At 41.4% G+C, this 26,958-nt stretch overlaps 1 protein-coding gene across 1 annotated transcript in view; it reads left to right on the top strand.

The window, feature by feature from the left end:
* LOC115589408 (obscurin-like) overlaps positions 1-26,958 on the top strand; it is a 68,374-nt gene that overhangs the window by 15,248 nt on the left and 26,168 nt on the right. Inside the window, exons 6-8 of the mRNA XM_030430250.1 lie at positions 9,035-9,277; positions 9,662-9,775; positions 9,922-9,937. Coding sequence (XP_030286110.1) covers positions 9,035-9,277; positions 9,662-9,775; positions 9,922-9,937 — 373 coding nt within the window. The remainder of the gene's footprint in view (positions 1-9,034; positions 9,278-9,661; positions 9,776-9,921; positions 9,938-26,958) is intronic.

Raw genomic sequence — 26,958 nt, 5'->3', positions numbered from 1 at the left:
AATGGACCTCCTCCCTGCTGTCTCCACACCTACATCCCTTCAGCGACACCTTCTCCACATGTGGTCAAACACCCCAAGATGACTTCAAGAAAGAAGGGGGGAAACAAATACACCCTGACTTTTCAGCCGCCTTCCTATCTCCTGAACTGCAACAAATTAACCTGCTTCTCCAAGAAAGACTTTTCTCCAATAGCAGACTCTGCTGACTGCTGGGTGCGGAGTGAAGATCACAGAGGGGATGATGTTCCCCTAACTCCATGCCAAAGCAACCAGGAATGCAGACTATCATTGAGATCCAGAAGTGTTTGTATACAGGCCATGCCAACTGAATGAAATGAAGGAGGTTGCAGAGGAGGCACTTGACAAAGACTGGAGTTTTTGGTCTGCCACAGAATCCTGGACAAGAGATTACAGTCTAATAACAAAAAGCAAGAGGAGACGAAGACTGAATCCACATCCATCAAAGACTGATGATACAGAGGGAAGGAGATGGGAACCCTGAGTTTAATCGGAAAGAAAGGCAAGATCCAGAAGAATCCTGGCCACATGCACCACATGAAGGTGTCTGTTCATCCACCAGGACACAACCAGAGGAGACAGTGGAGGAAGGTCAGAGCATTTGAACAAGCACGTAGACATGAGAAAAATTAGACACAAGTACTGATGACACACACACACGCACACACACACACACACAGAAACACTGATTGACTGATAAAGACTAAAAAAATGGCTTCTAACACTATTAATAGCTTGAGGCTGTAAGCAAGTTAAATTTCTGGGGATAAAAGATGCAAAATTCCCTAAAGCTGTTGAAGTCAGTATTTTGTCATTCAGCCTACCATAAATTAAGGTGCCATTGTTGACTTCCTAAATCTTACCATGTACCTCCCCCATCTTGCCTGAAAGGAAAACAAATGGGGGGTGGAGATCATTAAAACACATTAGGGTCGTAAATGAAGCTGGTCAACATCCAGCAGATGTTTTAACACTAATGTTAAACATTCTATCAGACTGGGTTTTTTCAGCTATTGATTTTAACAAATGTATATTCTAGCATTCCTGTTCATCCTGACTCACAGTTCTGGGTTGCTTTCACTACCAATGGTTAAAATGTTATACTTGGATGCAGATGCCATAGGGTTTTTCTTCTCCAATTTTCACTTTGGATGGCTGTAGAGCTGAAAACTTAGCATTAGCGGCCATTGTGTGTTATTACACTTTTCAGTAGTTGACAATGTTTGTGCATATGTTTTTCTATGCAGGAGCATTGTCAAACTGAGACAGTGTATCCAATTTTAGTTTTCTGGCAGAAAATGATCCAAAATTTTTGTTGCAAATTCTCTGTTAAAATGAAATGCGTTATTTTACTCCGGAAGCTCGTGAATTGGGCACCGACTACATCCACAATCTTGGATGTTTCAAAATATCTGCGAATGAAATTAATAAAAACAAAAAACGATTGCCTTATTGAATTTAGCAGGCTATTGTTGTCCATGGATTTGATAAAAAATTGTGGAGATCTCCCAACCCCTATATAATCACATATGGGGGTAGAGAATTGGCCATGACTGACTTTTTGACTTGGACTCCTGACGCAGAGAAAGATTTTACTGACTTAAAACAAGTTTTATCGAGTTCCCTCTGCCGACAACTACCAGACACTCTCAAATTTTTTAAATCTTTTTGTTTTTCTGAATGTAATGAGTTTTTGTGAAAGAAAATTCTAACTCAGTCACATGGTGACAACCGACCTGTGGGATACTATTCAAAAAGAATGTCCACAACACAGTGAGATATGGTTGCATACCACAAGGCTGTAGCAGCTGCTACTGAAGCAGTGCTGGCCACAATTGATATTTTTGTTATGTGCCATCTTTAATGTACGTGCCCCACATGCTGTAACGTCCTTTATTTACAGGAAAACCCGCCTACCTTAACCCAGCTAAACTGCTACACTAGCAAAATGTGTTTCTGACAATGACTCACGCAACTTTATAAAAAAGTTCTGTCTTTTAACCCATAAATTTTGGTCCTGACAGCTCAAGATGGAGAATCACACCCCTGTCTGAAAGTGGTCGTCACGGTGTCAAAACCAACAGATGCACTCTGTGACACTTCCCTAATTAACCTTAACTCTGTTTTTTCTTTGTAGATGATTCTGCTGTGAGAAATCCAACAGATGGATCCCCTTGTGTGTCATATGAAATATGTACTAACTATGATATAGTTTGAACGTACTCATATTCTAAATAACCTGTCTGCTCTGGCAGCTGTTTTTTCTTTTCCATTTTTAGGACCGGGAATAATATCACGGTTTATACTGACTCTCAGTATGCATTTAATATGTCATGATTTCACACATTATAGGAAATCCAAATGTCTTACGTCTACAGGAAGATCTAATGCTCCTAGAAGTAAAATCATTACCCTTTTGTCTGCATTACTTCTACCTATGCTAATGTAAAGTTCATACAAGTGCTAATGACCCAGTGTCACTGGGAAATGCAGCTGCTAAGACAGCTCATCAGAATCAAAATCAAAATACTGTATTACACCCCAAGAAAAAATGTTTTTGTTTTCAGACACTCCGTGCAAAGTAAAATAGAAATACAGCATGAGTGGAAACAAGTGCTAAGATAAGGGGTAAATAAAACAGTAAAATACACTATAAAATGAAATTAGATAAAATATACAATAAAATAGTAAAGTAATAAAGTAGACAATCTGAGCATATATACAATATACAATGAAATGGTTAGCGTTTATAAATGAAAATGAGAATAAGTAATTAACATTTGTTTGTCTGTTTCTATAAATAACCATATGAGTCCAATCATCAAGACAAGGAGTGGTACAGTTTTAATGACCACAGGCAAGCATGACTTCCTGCTACTTTTTCACCTGTATACCCCACTCTACAAATGCTTTTATCTGTCTTTTAATAAAGTCTATCTGCTTCAAACAGGAGCTGATGATGTAGTAAAAATTCTATGGAAGTAGGAAAAAGTTTATTGAACTCCCATCTGAACTCTGGGTTGGTGTAAATGGCCTCCCAGAACTGCCAAAAGCCATACTTCCTTCTTTGCAAAGTTTGACACATGGTCTTGACCATGTATCAAAAGGGAGGATGTAGAATATTGTAAATAGATTATGGCATACGCCAGGATTTTTTCAACTTTTTGTTAAAAACTTTGTTAAAAATTGTGTGATTTGTTAAACTTAAAATGTCGGCAGAGGCATAGCCTCTGTCATCCCATCCTGAACATTAAGATCTTTTTTGAGCATTAAATAATGGATTTTATTCAACTCACTCCATGTAGTAGGTATAAATATTATTACATTATTGTGAAAACATTTGGAAAAAGGGATTGAATGATTTCCACGTAAATATGTAACAGCGATCTAAATCGCTAAATAATTGCTGAGGGAAATAATTGCCTGTAGATTTCTCCCCTAAATAAATAAATAAATAAGTGAATAAGAAATAAACAATTAATAATGAATCACACTTACAAATAATTATTAATAATAATAATAATGAGTAAAAATACAAAATAATAAATAAAAGTAAATAATTTTTTTTATTCAAAACATCTCAAAAAACCTGCACATAAACCTAAAAATCACATTGTGTTAGCTAGTGGAGGTGCAGTGGCACACGCTAACCAGACCTTAAAAACAAAATTGACTAAATTGATAGCAGAAACAGATATGTCACATAAGATGACTAGACTGTCTCCTTACGAGATAATCACTGGCTGTCCTTTGAAAATAATTAACACCCCGTTTCCTCAAAACAGATTAACCCTCACCAAATTGGATGCTGATAGTTTTAAGATAGTGTTGTGCATTTAACCATGTTTTTTTAAGATAATCTTCTATAGGTGAAAGCAGGCCTTCTGGAGCCTACGATGGTGCAAACTCCACAATAACCAGCCTGGAGACTGGACAGTGATAAAAGAACCTGAGGAGGAAGCACTGAGGAGTCAACCACGATGGACAGGACCACACCAGATGCTGTTAACAATGCCCACTGCTGTCTGGATAGCTGAGAGGGACACCTGGATACATGAATCCTAGTGCAAGCCTTTTCCGAAGCCATGCCACTGAAGGAAGGACAACGACCTAACCTGCAGAGTGCTGAGAGAGGACACCGTTGGACGAGTATGACTGTGGTTCTCATCCTTGTTTTTGGTCACCACAATGGCCATTATCCTATCCTGTTTTTCAACGGAGAAAAAATTTCAAACCACCAACTGATTCACCTGCAGTCATCAAACACACTAAAATCATCCATATTGATACTCAGACACCCCATCTCTTACAGAAGGATAAAAATGGACTGGTTGCAAGAGCAGAAGAAGACACAGAAGAACCGATGCAGGATCAAACAATCCTGAAAGGACATAAAACTAAAACTTGCCACAGAGCAAGTGATCAGGAGAAGAAGAGAACTGTTTCGAGAAAGAAAATGAGTGGAAGCCCTGGGTTTTTGATGCTGATGAACTCTTTGATGGAATGGGCTCCAGGAAACCCATATGATTTAAATGATGAGTTGATATAAGTCTGTTCTTTAATACTAATTGTTTTGAATGAATTTGTTTGTGTGTTTGTATTTTGTTTTTGTTTTGTTATTTACAGTAGAAACTGATAGCTGTAAACATTTTGAAGCTGTTAAAAATTTATTTTCCTATTTTTGAAACTTTCAATGTAATTTCTCAAAATGTTGTGTTGACACTTTTGTGTCAAAAGGGAGGAATGTGAGAAAATTACATAGGCTTCCTTTTGTTATCAATGTACTGTAAGGACAAGAAGGGAAAGAGAGACTGTCACACTGCCTGAGGTGTCACAAGAGCCACAGGTGGGGGCACATCCCCACAAGGAAAGATACACAAGTTTAGATAAGATAACATTTACTGTCCCATCTGTTACATCAAAGGGTCACTGTCCTGTCCTATCAAAGAGTCATTATTCTGTAAAGAAGATGTTTTTTGACTGTTGTAAATGAAGGTAACCTCCTCTCTGTTCTGTACTTAAGGGATAACAATTTAGAGTTCGGGAGAGAATGCTTTGCCTTCCCTCCACGCTGCGTGTATTAAATGACATCTGATTCATATGCTGAAATCTGAAATTCTTCGGAGATTTAGCACTCTCTACCTCACAAAAGGAGAATTTCCACGACAGACTCCAGCTGTGTGCAGAGATTTCAGCCTACTTGTTGTAGAAGGAGAGGTCCACGGAACGTCCCTCTGCTCCTGCCTTGGCATGGCTGCAAATGCAACAGCTGTTTCGCCGCAGGCCGGTGACGCCGGGGCTTCCCCGCTGACGTAGTTCGTCAGCCCAACGGGATTCCCGTTTGGGTGTGCTGTGGGTGGTCAGGCTCGGCTGGATGTCTACTTCTCTGATCAGCTGGAGATGCTGTCCCGGTTTCTTGAACAGTTCAATTTCTGTACCGGATTTTGATGTATGATCAGCATCTTAGTCAGAGTCTGTTTGGAGTGGTGAAGATTCAGCTTTGACTTATTAACAGATTTAACTTCTTGTCTAAAATAACTGGAAGATGAAACGTTGGCCGGCGTATCGTCCTTAGTCACTAAATACAAGAATAGACAAAAATGGCTTCTTCTGAATTGAACACGATACTTTAGTAATATATAAAAAGCAAAAGAAAGTAATTTCGCCCTTGCTTGCGTTTTTGAAATAAAAGTATTCTCAAAAGCAAAATTCATTACTTAGAAAAATGATTCAACCAGTGGTTCAGATTCTTCGGAGCAGGTCGCAAAACTAAGCAAGGCACAGAATCAACTGTTGAAAAATAAAAAGTTACGCGGCGTTAAAAGTACAGAAGCAAAACTAAGGAAAAACACGAGCGTAAAAAAAAGCAAGCGAGAGAGTGAGAGACACGATGTATCCGTCTTTTAAGGCTTTAGGAGAAGGCGGATCCGAGGAGCAGCTTGGTCACATGACTTCTTCCAGTGGTGTCACCGATCAATCGCGGACTTATCACTTATTGCCGATCAAACTATCCTTCTGAAGGTTTTAAGATTGCGATTGACTGTTCACCTAAATCCACCATGGTTTTTACATAAACTTTTTGGTTACATGAATACAAAGGAAATAAACGAAATTGCTTAATAGGCAAAAGGACTTATCAGTTATAATACATGCAACACACAGATACATAACCTCCATCAGCATTGATGGCTTGAACCTGTTTCATACAGTGCTGACTTATACTTCAAAGCATATGTCGGAGGAAAAAGAAAAGTATAGATAAACAAGATTGTGGATTACATTACTTAAGAAAGTCCTCTGGGAACTATACCGAAACTTACCAAAAGGCGGCACTGTGGCTCCACCACTCAGTCAGGCATTAAAATCAGAAACTTATAACTTGGGTTAGGATTACATCAGGAAGGGAATAAACATATCAAAATGTGGGTCTGGTCCTGCTGTTGAAAAATATATTATTAAGGAACAGGTGAGGTCCCAATTTGATATATATCCCGGGTCAGGAAAGAAATCAGGACTCTCTTCACTTCTTTTAGTATAGAGATGTTTATGGCTCTTTTTTACGATCCTTGATTTCACGGTGACATGGGAAAGTCAGATGCTGGTGGTTATCTTTGACACATGGCTCTTGTCTGCCTGACAAGAAATTGGGTGAAGGAATATTTAGTCCACAGACAGGCTTTTGTTTGTAAGTCACAGTTTATAATATAATAGGTAATCTTTGTCATGAGGTTGAGAGGGGAGAGAAGGGGGGAAGGGAAGCAGCCCCTAGTGATAAAAAGGCAAAGAAAAAGGGTTCCAGAGGAGGGGGGAGCTCATGCAGACCCACAGCCAGGCCTCCTGCTAGGAAAACAGCATGGGCCAGGTCCCTACAATTACACTGTGATTTTGTATAAATATAGAATATAGATTGGTGTCTGATCTGTTCTTCAGTTTTTAGGTCCATGATCACAATTTAAAGTCCAGTATGAAGGATTATGTGACATTTAGCTGTGAGGTTGCAGATTCAGCAGCTGAAAGGGTTCTTGAAACAGTAAGACACACACAGGGTATCCGCACATCCTTAAAAAGTCTTTAAAAGTCTTAAATTCACATATCTAAAATTAAGGCCTTAAAAAGTCTTAAATACGTCCATATTTTGAACATAGGTCTTAAATTACATTTAGTTAGGTCTTAAATATATACATTCATTTACCGCTTAGGACGTTGCCTTTTTTGTTTTTGTTTCAGGGAAATGTGTTGGTGAGATTCAGTCAGCTCCATGTGTTGTACTTCTGTCTTAAGTATCAGGAACGTAAGTGGCATTTTGCCAACAGCCCGGTCGGAATATATCGCCGCACACTTCACCAGTTCCAGAAAGACTTTGACTGTGGAATCTGCTACATCTATGGGAAAGTTTGAATTTAAATTTGTTGGCTTGAACATCCAGAATTCAGTTGCTTAAAAGCCGTAAAATAATGTATTTGAGGCACAGTGTACGCTCTGCCAGAGGACCCTCAACTTTGGCACACTGGGTGTGAAAGGTCTGGTGTCACACACAAAATTGGAAAAACACCAGTTAGATTCTAAAAGTCTCCAGCGAAGTCACACCATCACACATAGTGATGGGAACGGCAGTTCTTTTTACTGTGCTGAATCTCTAGAATCTTTTCATTAAAATGATTCGTTCAAAAGATTCGTTCACCGAATCGTTCAGTGCTCTCCAACTCCCTGAACTGACAAACAGCCAAACGATCCGTCATTCAGTTCATGATTCAGCCCTGAGGTTCACGTTCGCTTACTGAGGGACGGTGCGTTCACGGACTATAGTACACAATCATTCGCGGGAGACGCAGCGCTGCTTTGAGTGGTATACATGCACTAACATTACTACACGGTGAAACTGTCCTCTGTGCACAGTAAAATCACTTAACATGATGCTACACGGAAGTTAGCAACACAGCGCTAATTTTAGCAGTACGGTTACTGAACGTGAATCAACTCCTCTGCCCTGAGTGAGTGAGTGACACAGCTCCACTTTCAGCACAGTACGTGAACGAGAATCACGTCCTCAGTGACGCAAATCATGAGTGAGTGACAGCGCGAACGTGATTCGCGTCCTCAGCAGTTCGTTCATTGAACGACGTTCGCGAACTTGAGTGACTTTTACTGTGCAGTAAAATCACTTAACATGATGCTACACGGATGTTAGCAACACAGCGCTAATTTTATCTATATATATAGAGAGAGATATAGATATAGATATATAGATATAGATATAGATAGATATAGATATAGATAGTGTTATCATGATTAACTGAATGTATCAAACCTTCGTGTAAATGCATGATTACGACAAAAAAGGCACGTTTAAGATTTACCGTATTTTCGTTCTCAGCTCACGCTCATTTTTAGTGGGACTGCTGTGGCACTTTTACGACATGGCATCAATATCACTATTTTTAAAACACTAAGAAGGCTCGACACAAAATGAAACTTTGCTCGTAGTGTCACCAGGGTCTCTAGACATGAACATGAGCATTGAGAACATTGTTTGTGTACACAGAGTTTACTAAAAAGAGAGTTTTGGAACAACTCACCTCAGCAGTAGCTTGTTTCGCTCGCAGTCGTCATGGCAGCCATGACAATGGCTAGAGGAACAAGCTACTGCTAAGGTGAGCAAAGTTTCATGTTGTGTCGAGCCTTCTTAGTGTTTTAAAAATAGTGACTTGCTCTGTGAATGGTAGTTTTTTTTAAGTAATTCTGGGACTTTATTTTTCCTTACTTTTTCGTACTTAGTGTAGGTTTTAAATTTTGTTTAAAGTGGTCTTAAAAAATCTTAAAAAGTCTGAAATTGGACTTGTTCAAACCTGCAAATACCCTGCACGCAAGGTGTATGGTCACTGTTGAATCAATGAGAAAAGTAAAAAAAAAAAAAAACTGTATGTATCTTTTCTCATCTCTCTACATCCACTCATTCTCAAGTTCCTCGACCAGCTGATCTCTGACTGAAACCTCGTGTTCTTTGACTGTTTAACAAATAAAAATATGATCCTGCTGAGCCCTGCCCGTCCTGTGACTGAGGGAGATTCTGTTAGTCTGAGCTGTAAATTAAGAAGACAAACATTCCCGGCCAGTGTGTTAATCTATCACAATGAGAGACTCATTCAAAGTGACACCAGATGGGAGTTAAATATCTCTGCAGTGTCAAAGTCAGATGAAGGATTCTACAAGTGTCAACATTCAGGACAAGAGTCAGCACAGAGCTGGATGTCAGTTCAGGGTGAGTAGGATTAAAATGATTGCTGCATTTTCTTTATGTAAACTGTGTTTCTGTCTGAGAAAGAAACTTTGAATACTTAACTGAGATCGAAGCAGCATTCATTTCAGATAACTTCCACTGAGCTGAAGAAAGTCTCCATTATGATTTATTGTGAAAGGCTGATTTCACACTGTATTCTGACATGTTGGTATATATTGTACTGTCAGTGTTTACTTGTGTATCACAACATGTGTGACATTGAAACAGGGATCTTCATTGTGTCTGTTCATGTGTATTCATACCTCTGAACAACAACTGTGATATTTATTAAAGCACTTTGCAAATTCAGTGTTAGAAACATGCTATATAAGTTTATGAACAGTTATGATGTGTTATTTATTACAGCAGTGTCCAGGCCTGAACGCTCTTCATTTCCTGTTCTGTTGATTGTTGGGCTGATTTGTGGAATCATTCTTATTATTCTTCTGCTCCTGTTGTATCGCTACAGACATTCCAAGGGTGAGACCTTCTTCTTCTGTTATTAGACGTTTTAGTTTATGTGGAATTGAAATACACAGACATATTCTGATCTGATGAGATAGAACAGCAGTACAACAACTCACAATACAAAACCATGTAACAACAAATCTTCATCTTTTTTACAGATACATGCTTCAAGAGGTTGGTGCAAAACAGTTTTCTCACATTTTGAACATAACAAGACATTCAATGTTCCTGTTTATTAAATGTGTTGTATTTGCTTCATGTTTTAGGCAGATCCAGTCTGAGAGCTCCAACACAGATCAGAATGAGGCTCAGTGTGATAAATACTCCACTCCTCCACATGGTGAACATTCGAAATAATCTCATATACTTAAGATGTATATGCCTTTTTTTTTTAGTATCATACAAGTAAAGAGATGACTCTGACTGTGGCTTGTTTTCTCTGCTCTGTAGGTGATATCTGTCTGTATGAATCAATCAAACACTCTGAAGACACTGAACATGGTGCAGTTTATACCTTTTATTAACATGCATTAGAGACACACCCTGTTAAATTTTAGTGAAAAAAATTATGGTTGACAGCACTGAGATCACTTCCATTACTTCAAATGAGTCAGGATCATTGACTGTATATAAAGATGGATGACACGGCAGCTCCCCAAAAGTGAAGCCAGAACATCTGGAACTGCTGGTTAGCATTTTTTGCTCAAAGCCTTGCTTAACCTCCAGCCTTAGAGGTGTGTTAGCATCTCTTTAGATAATTCCCTTATTATCAGTGTGCGTTGTGAAAATATCACCTTTGATGACACGTGACTATTAATGATGTTGTTACTTTGATCAAGTATCTACATCACTGTGTCTGCAGCACATGTGTCATCATTGTTATCAAGATGTTCCACATGTTCTACTCTGGATCAGATACTGTTTCTGAATCTATTGAAGTTCTGCAGTAAACGTTAGAAATGCAACAACTGCATGATTTAAGAGAACTGATTCGAAGTGATCGATATGAAATTCTGTAACTAAATATGTACATTTCAGTTGCAGGTGGCTCCCAGGACGTCACATATTCTTCAATTGACCTTAAACACTTTGGGAAGAAAGGTGAGTACTCTAAATACAGGAAGGAAGTAAATAGAAATATCTTTAGTGTAAAAAGTATTGATTTATTTTTGTTCTGTATGGATTCATGTGATTGTCCTCACAGGGAAGCAACATACATCAGAGGAGAGATCAGTTTACTCTGATGTGAGGACAGGAGCTGCAGGTACAGTCAGTTACAACAGTCATGTTCAAAGTTTGGTTTGAAATGTTGCGTATCATTTTACTAGAGGTGATTATTTGTTGTTATTTGTTGTTAATCTTGGTCACCTTGGGTAAGTATTAAAAACTACCACTAGGTGTCACCAGAGTTGTAAATTTCACACATTTCTGTGACCTTTCACACTTTGGAGTAGAGCCCTGCGCAGGACGGTTTTCTTCATCTCGCTCCTGCCCGCTCCCGCTGACTTTCTGACCATTACGGCCTGCTCCCGCAATGTGTATGTCCACTCCCGCCCGCACCCGCAAAACTCTGAGAATGTATGCCCGCACAATAATAGAGATGCATTGATTTTGTGTCTTCTCCTGTCCCGCAGGATAAAACACGTCATTTTATAGGCTATTAATAAAGAGACTCATGGGATTGTTTGTTTCGTTTCCCTGGGCTGCGTGTCTTTTGACTGGTCAGGAATAGCGCTCCTATTTCGTTTTTTTTCATTTAGTTTTTAATGAAATAAAGGCTGTTTCATATTCTATTCTCCTCCTCTGTATTTTATTTATTTTTCTACCTTTATATAATCACGCAGTGATTGAGGTTAAGGTCTCTTTTCTAAGACAGACCTGAATAAGAAACAATAATGAGAACACAATCAGCAGATAGACAACGGTACACAATAAATTTGTTTATCACTTTGTTTTATCAAAACTTTGCACCGTCACACAATTGAGAAGCTTTTCCAAATGTCAGACTTGCCTTGCTTATTTTTTCTGTTGTAGAGACCTTGTTTTAGCTTTTTTTCTACTTCATTTGTTGACTCTGTCATCCTGTTGCTCCCGCAGTGTTTGTTTTAGCCGCCCGTTCCCGCCCGCAGCAAAGTTCAAACCGCCCGCTCCCGCGAGATTTGGGTTCCCAATTTTGGGTTCCCAATGCAGCCCTCTACTTTGGAGTTTGACTTTTTCATAGACAGAATTTGATTGTTAATTTACGTTTTCTATAATACTTTTAAAATATATAAACAACAACAAAATGAACAAAAGACGCAGCAGCTGAGGTGTTGGTGTTGTGATGAGAACTAACTTGGAAATATTTAGATTTTCATTTAAACATCAGACGCTGCTGTATTGTCATGAAATAAACACAGAAGGATCCAAAATGTATTTTATTTTTATTCTACCTGTTAGTCCATCTGTTCATCCATCCAGCCGCACAGGGCCGTAGTGTATACGTCTGTGGAGCAAACAAATCCTAAGATCTGTCCTCTGTTTCAGACAACAATCTGCTGTATGCCCAAGTCTTCAGCCACAATAAAGGCAAGAAGAAGAAAGGTCAGTAAAGTCTGCATCCACCTGCAGCTGTTATCATCCAACATTAGTTTAGCTGTTTGTTGTTACTTACTGTTTGTTGTTACTTATTGTTTTTATGCCTCATATTTTTTTTAAGTAATGTTTTCTTTTTTATATGCATTGTATGAAATGTTGACACATTGTTTAATAACAATGTGTCAACATTTCTGAGATCTGAGCTGACATACCTAGATACCTGCTCAAATTATACACACGGGATCTTTTAGATTAGATCTGTGATTCATCATATGCTATTGTCCTTCTAATGAGAACTGTAATGAGATGCTAAGGTAGAATTCAATTTATGTTATACATGACTCACTCTGTAAAGATATAAACTGCTCCAGAGGAGACGTTAACCCTGACAATGTCCATGTCTGATCTCCACTTATAGGAAGACCAGCTCCTGTAGCAGCAGATGAAACTGTTTATTCTGAAGTCAAACCGGGATCATCTCTCGGTAATAATGCTGCCATATAACGTCCGTACCGAAATGACATCCTCCACTGATGATTACATGGATACAAGCCAGAATAACATGTCAGACAGCATCTTGAGTAACCCAATACTTTTGGCTTTTGTGGTTTTCTTTCATGTCTGTAAGGAGAGAGGAGAGGAGGAAGACCTACGGTGAACTGATAAGTGTCCTGAGAACAGAGCGTTTATTCTGGACCAACACAGTTCCCTTAAATGAGCCGAGGTCACTGCTGACCCCACGTCAGATTGTTACTGACACAAGTTCACGTTCAGGTCACATCATAACTCACACATATTCTCAGGTGTAATAATATGTAAGGTCAAAAGAGAATGTCAGTATGTGAAGTGAGCGATGGCAATGCAAGGTGAAAAGGTAACCATTATATGTGAGGTTAAAGGTAAAGAACAAAGTTTTTATTACAGCTGACAGCATTTCATTAGACTGCTGTAGAAATATGAGACATGCTCAGTATTCTGTACAGTTCATTTGTTAGCAGATGATGTAAAATAATGGCTTCATATGGATTTTATTATTGTCTCTTTTAGCACAAGACTACTGAAGCAGAATCCCTGTTTTATTTACACACTTCATCATTACTTTTCATTTTTACAGTTATGTTGTCACCTTTTGTTTTTGTTCAGTTTTTGTAGGAAACATTGAATGCAACTTTGATACAATATGTTTGAGCTTGTGTAGCAGGATACCAGCTTTAAAGTCAGCGTCTTTGTTAAGTGTTAGATCCAGGATAGACGTCAACACTGACTTTTGATAGAAGTAATAATCTGCTATCAAACAACATCTCCTATTGCATGTACAGTATGTAAGTTTTCTCTTTGTCATTTTTAAGTTAACTGAGAGGTATTGTGTATATTTTTTCACCTCAAAGTATTTTATATTCATTGTATTTTAAAACCTTAGAAATATTTTCTACATCAATAAACAGTTTGTTTTCCAGCAGTAAGCTGTCAGTTGTGTTTTAATTCCTTTTTTGACTGCACAGCCAAACTGCCACAGAGCCCTGTAGCAATGTTCATGTCCCTTAATGTCAGTGTGTCTTAAAGTATCTGGATGTACTCGATATGGATGCTGTGTGATGGGTTGTGAATCACCGATATCAAAGTAACGTCACTTCAGCACTGGACAGCTCCTCTGAGACTTTCCCAACAGCAGACTAACAGACGGTGAGGCAGCTTCAGCACCGGACAGCAACACCATCTGTTCATCCGGGCCTGTGCTGCCTCAACATTGCCACTAGCTGTCTCACAAGCCCGACGCAATTTCAGCGTGAAGTTATGACATATTCCAGAAAATTGTGTTCCGTCCCTTCACACAGTCACTTCTCCCTCAACAGCTTCAAGGGACCACGTACAGTATGGGCAAACACCAACTCTGAAGGACCAAACCCAAGAGACTGCTGTACCACTTCCTTAATGGCAAACATCTGCAGGTGAACCCCCTCATCCCAGTCCTTTTAAACTCCAGACAATCAGTGTGTAGCATGGTCTTCAATGTCTGGTGAAGCACTGAGCTGTACAGGGAGTCTTCTTCTTCTTAAAGGATGGTAATACAGTGTACCAGTGTGAGTTTACCAGGCAGCAATGATAAGGAGATGTGATTTAAGTTAATAGAGAGACAGGTCAATGAAACGTTTTAAACTTTATTTTAAATGAACATCATCAGGTTGATGAGTAAGTCAGTCAGTGTACTTGATAGACTCCAGTCACTGTGCAGGTGAAATAAAAGCTTTTTCCACAGATCACCACAGGGGGGCGTCAAACCACACTAACTGATACTGACACAATGCATGTGCTCCTTTTTACCTCTGAGACGAGGGCGGCTGTAGTGAAGTCCCAGGATTCCAAGCCAAGATTACCTGTGAGCCTCATTCTCAAAGAGTTGTAGTTCTCTCTAAGTAATAATAACTCTGTCAACTTCTCTTATCTTAAACTTTTCAAGTTCTTTGACTCATTCGCAGCTGAAAATGTCCCCCTGCTTTACTCAACTTAGTTTCTACCACAAGAGGAAAAAAACAGTTGGAAGGTGTGATTGACGACATTGTCTAATGCTTGGTATCTCAGCATCACGTCTTTATGTGTGAAAAGGAACCGGAAAGATATTTCAGTCATGCTGATGAGAACTGGCTTTGCACGTTCTTCTCATGCTACCGTTTATTTTAGTATTTTGTTCATTTGATTTGATTTTCAATCATCATTATCCTATTTAATATCTGGAGACATTGTAGTAACATGAGACAAAAACAAAGGCATCTCACTTTACAGATATCTTCACTCCACCTTATCAGGCTGCAGCTCACAGGCCAGGTTACGTCTTAATAATAATAATAATAATACATTTTATTTGTACAGCGCTTTTACAGCTCTCAAAGACGCTTTACATAAAACCAAAAACAGAGGAAAAATACATAGAGAAATAAATAAAAAGTACAAGGACAAACAAACAATATGCAAGTAACTGTGTGTGTTTGTGATTACACAAAAAAAAAAAAAAAACTGATGGGGGGCACAAGAAGATAGCTATTATTGCAGGTTAAAAGCAGATTTAAAAAGGTGGGTCTTGAGTAATGATTTGAGGGTGGATGGGTTAGAACAGTCGCGGATGCCTTTGGGGAGGGCGTTCCAGAGGGAGGGGGCGGCTATGGAAAAGGCTCTGTCGCGCCAGGTGCGGTAAATGGTCCTGAGCGGGTGTGAGAGGAGGTTAGCGTCGGATGATCGGAGGTTGCGGGTTGGAGTGTGGTGGTGGAGCAAGTCTGTGAGGTCGGAAGAGGCCTGGTTATGTAGGTCTTTGTGGGTGAGGAGGAGGAGCTTGAAGTTGATTCGATATGGGATAGGGAGCCAGTGTAAGTGTTGTAGAACAGGGGTGATGTGTTCATGGGAGCGGGTGTGGGTAAGGAGGCGGGCAGCTGAGTTTTGAATGTACTGAAGTTTGTTGAGAACCTTGGATGATGAGCCATAGAGGATGCTATTGCAGTAGTCGAGTCGTGAGGTGATGAATGCATGGATGAGAATTTCGGCGGCAGAGAAGGAGAGTAATGGACGAAGGCGAGCGATGTTCTTGAGGTGAAAGAAGGCAGTTTGGGTGAGGCGGCTGATATGATGTTCAAATGAGAGGTTATTATCGAAGAAGATACCAAGGTTGCGGATGAACGGGGAGGGTGACAGGGTGGTGTTATCAATGCTGAGGGAGAAGTTCTGGGTTGATGTGGCGAGGGATTTTGGGCCGATGAGTATGATTTCAGATTTGTCACAATTCAGTTGAAGGAAGTTAGTTTGCAGCCATGATTTTAGTTCTGTCAGACAGTTGGTGAGGGTGGAGAGGGTGGCAGGGGTGATGGATTTTGTAGAAATGTAGATTTGGATATCATCAGCGTAGCAGTGGAAATGGAGACCATGACGGCGGATGATGGAACCAATGGGGAGTAGGTAGAGGATGAAGAGGAGAGGACCAAGCACCGAGCCCTGGGGGACGCCTTGAGGGAGGGGGACAGTGGAGGAGGAGCAGTTGTTGATGTGGATGAACTGATGTCTGTCGGTGAGGTAAGATTTAAGCCAGGAAAGCGCAGAACCAGTGATGTTGAGTGATGTTTGTAGGCGGGACAGGAGAATGGAGTGGTTGATGGTGTCGAAGGCTGCAGTGAGGTCAAGGAGGATCAGTATATTGAGATGCCCAGAGTCTGCAGAGAGGAGGAGATCGTTAGTGATTTTCAGGAGAGCGGTTTTGGTGCTGTGTTGTGGGCGGAAACCAGATTGGAATGGTTCGTATAGTTCATGGGAGTGGAGGTGGGTTTTGATTTGTGCGGCGACCACGCATTCCAGAATTTTTGACAGAAAGGGGAGGTTTGAAATGGGACGAAAATTGAGATGGTGTCAGGATCCAGGGCGGGTTTTTTGAGGATTGGGGTGACAGCAGCCAGTTTCAGGGTTTGGGGGACAAAGCCAGAGGTGAGGGAGGAGTTAATGATGGTAACGATGAGTGGGGAGATTGCTGGGAGACAGAGTTTGATGATGGAGGATGGTATGGGGTCCAGGACGGATGTTGAACTTTTCATGTTTGTGACGATGGGGAGGAGTTCCAGGGGGGAGACGAGAGTGAACTGTGAAAGGGGTGGAGTGGTCGGGGCGGCGGGAGGTTGAGAGTCAGAGGTGGTGGGGGGATTGCTGAGTTGATTGTAGATGGAGTCGATTTTGGACTGGAAGAATGACAGGAAGGAGTTGCATTTGTCAACTGTGATGGAGGAGAGGGTGCTGTCGCAGGGTTTGAGGAGTTTGTTGACGGTAGAAAATAGAGTCTTGGGGTTGTTGGAGCCAGAATGGATGAGCTGTGAGTAGTAGGAGGAACGGGCAGAATTGAGGGCATTTTTGTAATCTGAAAGGTGGTCTGTGTAGGCATGGAGATGAACTGTGAGACTGGTTTTCTTGTATAGTCGCTCAAGCTGACGTTTACGGGTTTTCAGTTGACGGAGTTCGGGAGTGTACCAGGGAGCTGTGTGAGTGAATGAGACAGTTCTAGTTTTGAGAGGAGCCAGTTTATCAAGACAGAGGGACAATGTGTTGTTGTAGTATGAGACCAGGTCAGAGGGGCATGCAGTTGGAGGGGGTGTGGATGCGGACAGAGTATTGGCCAGAAAGTCAGAGAGAGCTGAGGGGTTGATGGACTTGATGTTACGGAAGGTTATGTTGCGTTTGAGCTTTGGGGGAGGTACGGGGGTGATAAAGTCCATGGTGATGGCCAGATGGTCCGAGATGTGGAGGTCAAGACTAGAGAGTTGGTGGAGAGTGAGACCGGCAGAGCAGACTAGGTCCAGTATGTGGCCGCGACAGTGGGTGGGGTAGTTGACATGCTGGGTGAGGTGAAGGCAGTGAAGCAGTTCCAGGAGGTCTATTGCACTTTTGCAGTTTGGGTCATCAATGTGGAAGTTGAAGTCGCCGAGCAGAAGAATTGAGGGGGATATGGTGGATAGCTTGGTGACGAAGGCGGCGAGGTCAGAAAGAAAGGAGTGGTTTGGTTTGGGAGGACGGTAGATGATGGAGATGGCCAGGGGAGTGGGACCAGGCAGTTTGAGGGCAACATGTTCGAAGGACTGGGCAGGAGGGATGGAGATTGTGGAGATGTTTAAGTTTTTCCTGAAAATGGCAGCAACTCCCCCACCCCGCCCATCGGGGCGGGGTTTGTCGATGTAGGTGCAGCCAGAGGGAGTGGTTTGGTTCAGGGAGAAATAGTCCAGAGGTCTGTGCCAGGTTTCAGTGAGGCAGAGAAAGTCCAGTTTATTGTCAGTGATGAGTTCATGTAGGATGGCACTTTTGTTAGTTAGTGAGCGGGTGTTGAATAGGGCAAGTTTCAGGTGTTTTGGGGTTGGAGTAGGGTGGGGAGTGGCAGGAGTGCAGGAAATGGGGCACAGGTTTTTGATATTAACAGCCTTGGATGTACAGCGTGGGCGAGGTGGTCTGTGTGAAGTGATGGACTGTATGCGGAAAGACTCAGGTGGGAGGGTTAATGACTGATTTGGTCGGAGGGGGGCGCTGGTGAGTGGACGTGTGCTCTGTGCTCCTGTGGGCACGGGGTGAAGAAGAGTGGCTGCGGAGGGGGTGTGTGGTGTAAATAGTCAGTCACGTGGAGCAGAATGTACAGTGTGCTGAATATTGGCTGCAAGCATGCGACTTGAAGATAAAAAGTTGTCAAACATCGATAGCTAATATAATACTTGGCCTTTTTTGATCATATATTCTAAGTCGTCCAAATTTGATTCTTTAACTGAATAAAACACCACTTTGAAAACTTAAGAAATTCTTTATTCTGAAGTCAAAGAAGAAACAGCTGTTTTATTCTGGTGAGTGTTTGCTGATGTAGCATTTGAAACAAAATTGTATTTGTGTCATAGTGTACACATAACACAGGCAGTGTGGACGCACAAACTGTCAGCATGTACTGCATAAAATGCACAAATATACCTGCAATAAAATATTTGGTCACACAATTTAAAGACAGTACTGTAGAGGTGTGTGTCTCCTCCCACCAGCACAGAATCTTTATATGGTCTCACTTTCAGGTGGTTTTGCCACAACTTCACCCACAGGAAGTGGCTGAGCTCGGAGACCAACAGTTCTCATGAACAGAAGTGAGCATGGAGAGAGCAGAAAGCTCCCCTCTGTTCCATTGTGTCTCACCGGTCACTACTACTTTGACATCATGACTTACTGAGCGTGGATTGATGAGGGAAAATTTAATTTAATTGATTTTAGCAAAATTCTGCAAAATAAGATGTGATAAAGGTGGAGGTGCCTAAATACTTTCTGACTGCACTGTGTGTACACGCAACACACACCCTCACTGAAATACAGCACAACATGTGAAGATTAAATATCAATAAAATGTTAGTGTGATGTAATATGATTAAATGCAATGATCTTGTGTGAAATTAGGATGAGGAACAACCATCTGCAAGAGAGATGAGCTAATAATTTATTCACAGTGGCCTGAAAGTGCAAAACGTGTCAAACTATGCTGTGGTCAAAGCCACTGCAGTTCTTTGTGTGAAAGGTAAGAACAGAGTGAGAACTGCACTCAGACGAGGAAGTTGATGAAAAACTCTGCTCTCACATTTATAAGACAGTGCCGACTGTGTGGGTGCTGGATGTGAAGATGGGGCACACTCTGCTCGGTGTGCTCGGGTTATTCTGTGAGTACATCTGTGACTTTCTATGTGATGTTCAGTATTTATATCAGTGTAGTAGTTGTGTACACATGACCTTTGTTGCTGATTTGTCTTGGTTCAGATTGGAGGATTATGTTAAGTATATTACTCAACTAGTTACTTTTGCACTAGTTTTTGCTCACATACCTGGACAATGCATGTACAGTATATGATCTAAGGTATTATGTATATAGCTGTGGAATTACATGTATTGTTTATTTTACTCGGCCTCTATATATTGAAGAGTTTTAAATGTGTTTCCCACCTCTGTAGCTGTGTAGCAGAATATCATCACAGAAATGTGTGATACTGTTGATTGATAAACAATAGTTGCCACTGATGAAACTCCACCTGGATTTTGTATTTGATTCTGGTCTAATTTGAATCTTTATTTTAGTGCTGAATACACTCCTGTACGGACATGCTGAAGGTGACTAGTTATCTTTTCTATATTGACTGATTATGTTTGTCCTTTATGTCTCCTACTGTATCATTCTTGATCACTTGTTTCTGCAGTTGTGTTTTTCCACATATGTTTCATTTTACTCAGTGCACATTATGAAATGACTGGATTAGTGCTCAGTTGTTAAAGGAAGCTACTTGGAAAGTGTAGCTCTGCATGATACCACTGACTTCACACTGGAATACGTTTAGTGACTGTAAAGCTGCTTTAGTTTGGTTCCCTGAAGTTGTGTAGAATTGGTGAGTTTTACTGAACTTGTTCACAGGTCTTTCTTTTACATTTTTCTGTGGGGAGAGCCGATGCTGATCCTGATATGAAACTGTAAATTTACCAAAGAGTCTGTTACATATTTGATCATTTTAACAGAGCAGAATTATGGAGAAGATCACTCTGATGAGGGGAAAGAACCAACAGGTGATACAGTCACTTACAACAGTCTGTCACTCACTGACTCATGTTGGGCAGTGACATGGTGTGTGTGCTGCCTCATGCTGTGTTTCTTGGTATTACCTCTGAGAGCTGCAACAGTCACAAGTTGGCAAATGCTGCACAAACAGATGGCTGACAAATTATAAACCAAACTAAAGTGTCTTGAATAATCTAATTGTAAGCCTTTGAAAAGTACAAACCTCCAGAAGAGTTTCAATGCTCTTTGGCAAAATTTCTCTATGTCTTTAAACTTTATCAATCTTAAGTCTCTATATATGTGTCAAATCATCCAAAACATATTTTGTATTTATGTAATATCACTGCTAAAAACTTGTATGTTGTCAGATAAATCATATGTTATTTTGATTGAACATATTTATAAAACATCTCTCTGCCTCTGTTACATAGGTGCTAATGCAGTCTTGGAAGTTTCTGCATTCACTTTGTTTGAAGGAGACTTGGTGACTCTGCGCTGTAAACATCGTACTACAAGTCATTTGATGGCAGCTACCTTTTACAAAAATGGATCGTCTCTTCAGAACAGAACCCATAGGTCATCAACAACAGGAGAAATGATAATTCAAGTGTCAGTGTCAGATGAGGGCTGGTACAAGTGTAAGTTTGCTGATGGGACAGAATCTGAAGAAAGAGAGCTCAGAGTGAAAGGTAAGAAGCTGTCTCACTGAGATGAAAAACATATGTTATCGTTTTAAATGCTGCATAGACAATCCAAATGATACGTTGCAAAAATCAAAATGTCCACCTATTAGCTTTTCTGAGCCGTCAGTTGAATTTCACTGTCTTCATCCAGTGAAATCTATTTTTGGTTGCAATAAATCCTGTCAAGCATATTCTATCACAAGGGTACTAATCAGTTAATTAAAGATTAAGATATCCTTTGTGTAATGTATTCAAAATGTTTCCTGTTTGTTTCTAAACCAAACAACAGGTAGACGTAGAGTCACACTGACAGCAGACAGGACAATCATACCACTGGGGGGCAGAGTGACACTGACATGTTCTGTGGAGGATCCTGCTGGATTCAAATATGAGTGGTTCAGACAGACGTCAGACTCTTCTGGAAAAACTTCTCTTCAGACTGACAATGTTGATGAATCAAACAGAGTTATCTCACAAGGAGGCAAATACACCTGCAGAGGGTGGACAAGTGAACAATTTGTCATCACATCTGAAAGTGAAGAAGTCGTCATTGAGGAAACTGGTGAGTTTAGTATGTTCTAATGGAATAAACAACCTACAGTCTTTATGTTCTTAAACAATGACCAAAATGTGAAGGGAAAGTGATTGTTAGTCATGTTAGTGCAGTACCTCTCACTTTTCAGAAAAATATTCCATATTGCTGTGGTCAAAACAGTCTAGTGTCTGTACTGAATGCATCCTGTGGAAGGTTACTCACTGATAAAGTGAAACATATTATGTTTCATGTAGATTCAACTTTTTGTCTTTTTTACGGAAGCCCTGAGGGGCCAGTGAGAATTAGTTTTTTCTGGTGTCTGCTTTTTCTAAGTTCTAATATATGTTTTTTTAAGTTATAGAGTTATCCATCCAGCCGTGTTGCTCACATACTTGCACTTCTGTATTTGCGCATGTGGTGAATTGTAACATTTATTCCATAAACATCTTTCAGTTGTGAAAACATCAGCCAACACGAATCTTAAACCAGTATTTCCTCAGTCAGCGCTGTGTCATCATCACATTCCCTCCTCTGACTCACTGTTCACTGTAGAGAATCATTGATGAGACGGATGATAATACACAGTATTCCACCTGTGACACTTACAGCTGATAATAATAATAATAATAATAATAATAATAATAATAATAATAATAATAATAATACATTTATTTTATATAGCGCCTTTCAGGGTACCCAAAACACTTAACAAATTGTAACAAACAAATAAAGAATAAATTGGTAAACAAAAATACATATAAGATAAAGAAATAGAAGAGTTGATTGATTGGATGGGGCTGGATCTAGAGCTGATAGGCCTTATTAAAAAGATGGGTTTTTAGGTCGCTTTTGAAAATCTCTAGAGAAGTCAGTTTGCAGATTTCAGCTGGTAGAGTGTTCCAGAGAGCGGGGGCTGTCACACAGAAGGCTCTGTCACTGAGGGTTTGTAGTTTGGTGTGAGGGATGGAGAGCTGGTGTGTGCCTGATGAGCGCAGCGTCCGAGACTGGGTGTAAGGGGGGAGGAGGTCAGACTGATATTGGGGGGCGAGTGAATGGAGAGATTTATCAGTCAGGAGGATAATTTTGTAATATATAAGTCATGCGTGATTTAACTGGGAGCCAGTAAATACAGATGAGACTGGTGGTGATGTGTTGCTAGGGCTTGGTGCGGGTGAGGACCCTGGCAGCATAGTTCTGCACATACTGGAGCCTGTCAAGGGTTTTGGAAAGGGGCCCGGACAGGATTCCATTACAGTAGTCCAGGCGGGAGGTAATGAAGGCATGGATGAGGGTCTCAGCCACACGTTCGGAGAGGGAGGGCCAGAGTCCGGAGATGTTTTTGAGATGATAAAAAGATGATTTTGTAATGGATTTTATGTGTGATTAAAAAGATAGCGTGGAATCAAGGATCACACCCAGGTTGCAGACTTCCATGGATGGGGAGATAGAGCATTTATATCATGCAGGCAGTTGACAAGTGACTGTGGGGGTAGCTGGGTGGGTGGTTTGGTGCAGAGATATAATTGAATGTCATCAGCATAGGAATGGAAGTTGAGACCGTGTTTGCGAATTATCTGACCAAGGGGGAGCATGTGGTTGGTGAAGAGGAGGGGTCCAAGCACAGAGCCTTGAGGCACGCCCTGGTTGACTGGAGCTGGGTTGGAACTGGACTCTCCAATGGTGATGAACTGTTTCCTGTTTGTTAAATAGGACTGGAACCAGGAGAGTGCTGTATCTGTGGGGCCAAAGTAGTCAGATAGGCGTGTAAGAAGGATGGTGTGGGAGATTGTTTCAAAGGCTGCAGAGAGGTCCAGGAGGATTAAAATACTGATGTGGCCGGAATCGGCAGCGATGAGGAGGTCATTGGTGATCTTGATTAGGGCAGTTTCTGTGCTATGGCGTGCCCTGAAGCCAGACTGAAGGGGTTCACAGAGCTCATGGTTGAACGTGCTGCTGGAGTTGGGTGGCAACTGCTCGTTTGTGGATATTTGCTTAGATAAGGAAAGTTTGAGATCGGCCGGTAGTTGCGTAAGTCATCTGGGTCCAGACCTGGCTTCTTGAGGATGGGGGTGACTGAAGCTGTTTTAAGATGGACGGTACCATGCCAGATTGTAGGGATGAGTTGAAAATGGCCACTATGAGGGGGCAAAGGGCAAGCAGGGAAGACTTCACCAGAGTTGTTGGCATGGGGTCCAGAGAGCAGGTGGAGGCTTTTACCTGGGAGACCAACTTAGCAACAGAAATAGAGTGCACAGGAGAGAAGGTGGAGAGAGAGCACTGGGGCAGGCAAACAGTGGGAGGATCAGTTGACTGTGTCAGAGGTGCATATGTGGCAGATGCCAGGAGTTGCTGGTGAATGGTAGCCACCTTTTTCTGTAAGAAGTCCAGGAACTTGAAGCAGAGGTCAGAGGCACCAGAAAACTGGCGGAGATCAAGAGGGCTAAGGAGCCGGTTAATGGTGGAGAATAACATTCTGGGGTTATTTTGCTGGTCTCCAATGAGGATGGAGTAGTAGTTTGTTTTGACCTTGGAGAGAGCTTCTTTATAAGACCTAACATGGTCTTTGTAGGTTTCATGGTGGACAGTGAGGCCAGATCTTTTATAGAGCCTCTCCAGGCGGCGACTGGTAGTCTTAAGGGTACAGAGTTCAGTGGTGAACCAGGGGGCAGAATGGGTAAAGGATGCAGTACGGGTTCTAAGAGGGGCAAGGGAGTCAAGACCGGTGAGGTGTTGAGGGGATCAGAGGCCAATTAGGTTTCCAGGATATTGGTCGGGGCCAGAGTGTTCACTGTCTTGATGTTCCTGTATGTGATGTTATGACATATGCGCTGCTTGGGCACAGGGACAGGAACAGTGAAAAGGACGGCATAGTGGTCAGAAACAGCGAGGTCCAGGCACTGTAGAAGGAGCTGTGCCTGTGGAGCACACCAGATCCAGTGTGTGGCCTTTGACATGGGTGGGACCTTTAACATGTTGTGTGATGTTGAAGCAGTCCAGGAGTGACAGGAATTCAGAGCCAAAGGGGGCAGCTGGTGGAGTCCACATGGGTGTTTAAATCACCAAGAAGGAGTGTAGATGTAGATATAGAGCAGATGGAGGTGAGTAGCTCAGACAGGAAGGTGGAGGAGGCTTTTGGAGGGCAGTAGATGAGGACAACCTGCAGCTGTGTATGCCCAGCCAGAGAGAAGGCTGCACAAATGTGGTGACATTCAGCACTGGAAGTTGTTTAACCAGGATGTCGGCTCAATGTATGACTGCCAGCCCACCTCCATGGCCCTTAGAGAGGAGCTACTGTATGTAAACATAGCCTGGGGGAGTGGCTTGATTCAGAGTTAAGAAGTCCTGCTGATGCTGCCATGTCTCAGTTAGGCAAAGAAATGGATGAGTAGTGTTTTGTTGTTTAGTGAAGGAGGATTCAGCAGCATGAAAGCTGCTGTGTCGTTCACAGATGCTGATGCAGGGGATGTGGAGGAACACCATTCACACAAGCCAAGGGTCTCAGATAGCTCACTGTGCGCACCTGTGGTTGGTTTTGATGACTTTATGCCGGTGCGATGGGGTGCCTGTCAGTCAGCACGGAGTAAATAGCAGCACCACAATCAGTGCTGCAGGGAATAGCATTGTCTGTATTAATAGAGGCCCTGTTCATATAGAGGGGGAAACGAAGGAGACCAAGAGATTTATTTTCAGTGATGGAGTTTGGGATGAAGTTACAGCAAAGGTCCAGGAGCTCCTGTGCTGAGTATTTGAAGACGATGCCAGCAGCAGCGGAGCAGCGACCATCCAACATCGCTGTGAGTTGAGGGAGACCCCAGTAGCAGAGGAGGGTGATACAGGAGCCAGGCGGTGAATAATCCTGAGGTTGTGGTTGGAGGGAGGACCAATGGAGTTATGCTGGATACCCCACAGAGAATTGAGTTCACTAGTTTGGAAGTTAGCGTTGCTAGGCTAACAGATGCTCGGTGGGGACCAACAGCTCATCAGCGGAGAAAGATGAGTCCACCAAACCAATTGTTCAGGTGTGCAGCCTTCAAAGTTTGTACCACAGCCCCAGAGCTTGTAAAGACAACTTGGCTTTTATAAAGTAGTTTTGCTACGGAATTGAGAAGTGGCGATGTTCAAGCCAGCATCCTCTCACATCCAGGTTGCCATGGAAAAACCGACCCAGATAGATTAGCACCAAGTATGACATATTACTCGTCAAAAGAAACATGACAGTCACGTTACATAACCTGCTAACATGTACTGTAAAGATGCATCTTGGGTTCAGAGTGCAGAGAGAAATTAAAACTCCACTGGTGGAACATGGATGATCTTAATCAGGACATGATGATGGAGGTTCACTTCAGCCTCTTATGGACAAAATGAGTAATACAGAAAGAAACACTTACAAAAATCTGCCTTAATTTCCTTTTGAATTTTTTTCACTCTTAATCACACATTAGAAAATTAAAAAGATGAATTAACTTAGAAAATGGATCACCTGAAAATAATGCCCCTCAGGTCTTCTGACATTTCTGTTTTCTTCACTATATAAGTAAATCTTCTTTGTACTGATTGTGCTGAATATATTTGATTCCCTATCAATACATGTTTTAATGTTGAAAAATCATTTCCCAACAGAAGCCCAGTCTGTCCTCACTGTGTCTCCATCATGGCTGAGTGCTGGAGCCTCAGTAACTCTGAACTGCAGTGTTAAAGATCAATCTGCAGGATGGAGGTTCTACTGGTATAAGACTGTTCCTGATCCATCAGACAACTCCTACAGCTATGAGCTGCTACCTGCCAGCAGCAGTGGGACTGAACAGGATTCCTACATTGTTCATGGACAGACACACACAGCAGGATATGTGTGCAGAGCTGGAAGAGGAGATCCAGTGTATTACACTGATCACAGTCAACCTAAGTTTGTCTGGTCTGCAGGTCAGTCTGTTTCTATCTCTTAAAAAACAGATGTTATATCAGCTCTGTTTATCATTTGTCTACATGATGATAAACATACAATATCTTGAACAACTCTCTGGGTGCTTTTACGTACCGGGCTGGTCAGAATGACTTGTTTCCTTCTGTCCTCACTCTTTTACCAACAACACAAACAGAGCGATATGATATCTTAGCTAAAACGTTTCTTTCATTCGCAATAAGTACCTTTAGTCTGGATACTGAAGCAAGAGCTCAAGGTAGACATCATAATTTTGTAAAAACTTTGAACTTTGTTACAAAAAAAGTAACAATGCTAAAGACTATTTGAATTGAAACATTTCATATCTAAATATCTCTGTGCTCTATTTGACCTCTTATCACATGTTGTTTTTCAGAT

The sequence above is a fragment of the Sparus aurata genome, chromosome 10, assembly GCF_900880675.1.
Source record: "Sparus aurata chromosome 10, fSpaAur1.1, whole genome shotgun sequence".
NCBI classification, from domain to species: Eukaryota; Metazoa; Chordata; class Actinopteri; order Spariformes; family Sparidae; genus Sparus; species Sparus aurata.
The sequence above is the reverse complement of the archived record's forward strand: the minus strand, read 5'-3'. Positions and strand labels throughout refer to the sequence as shown.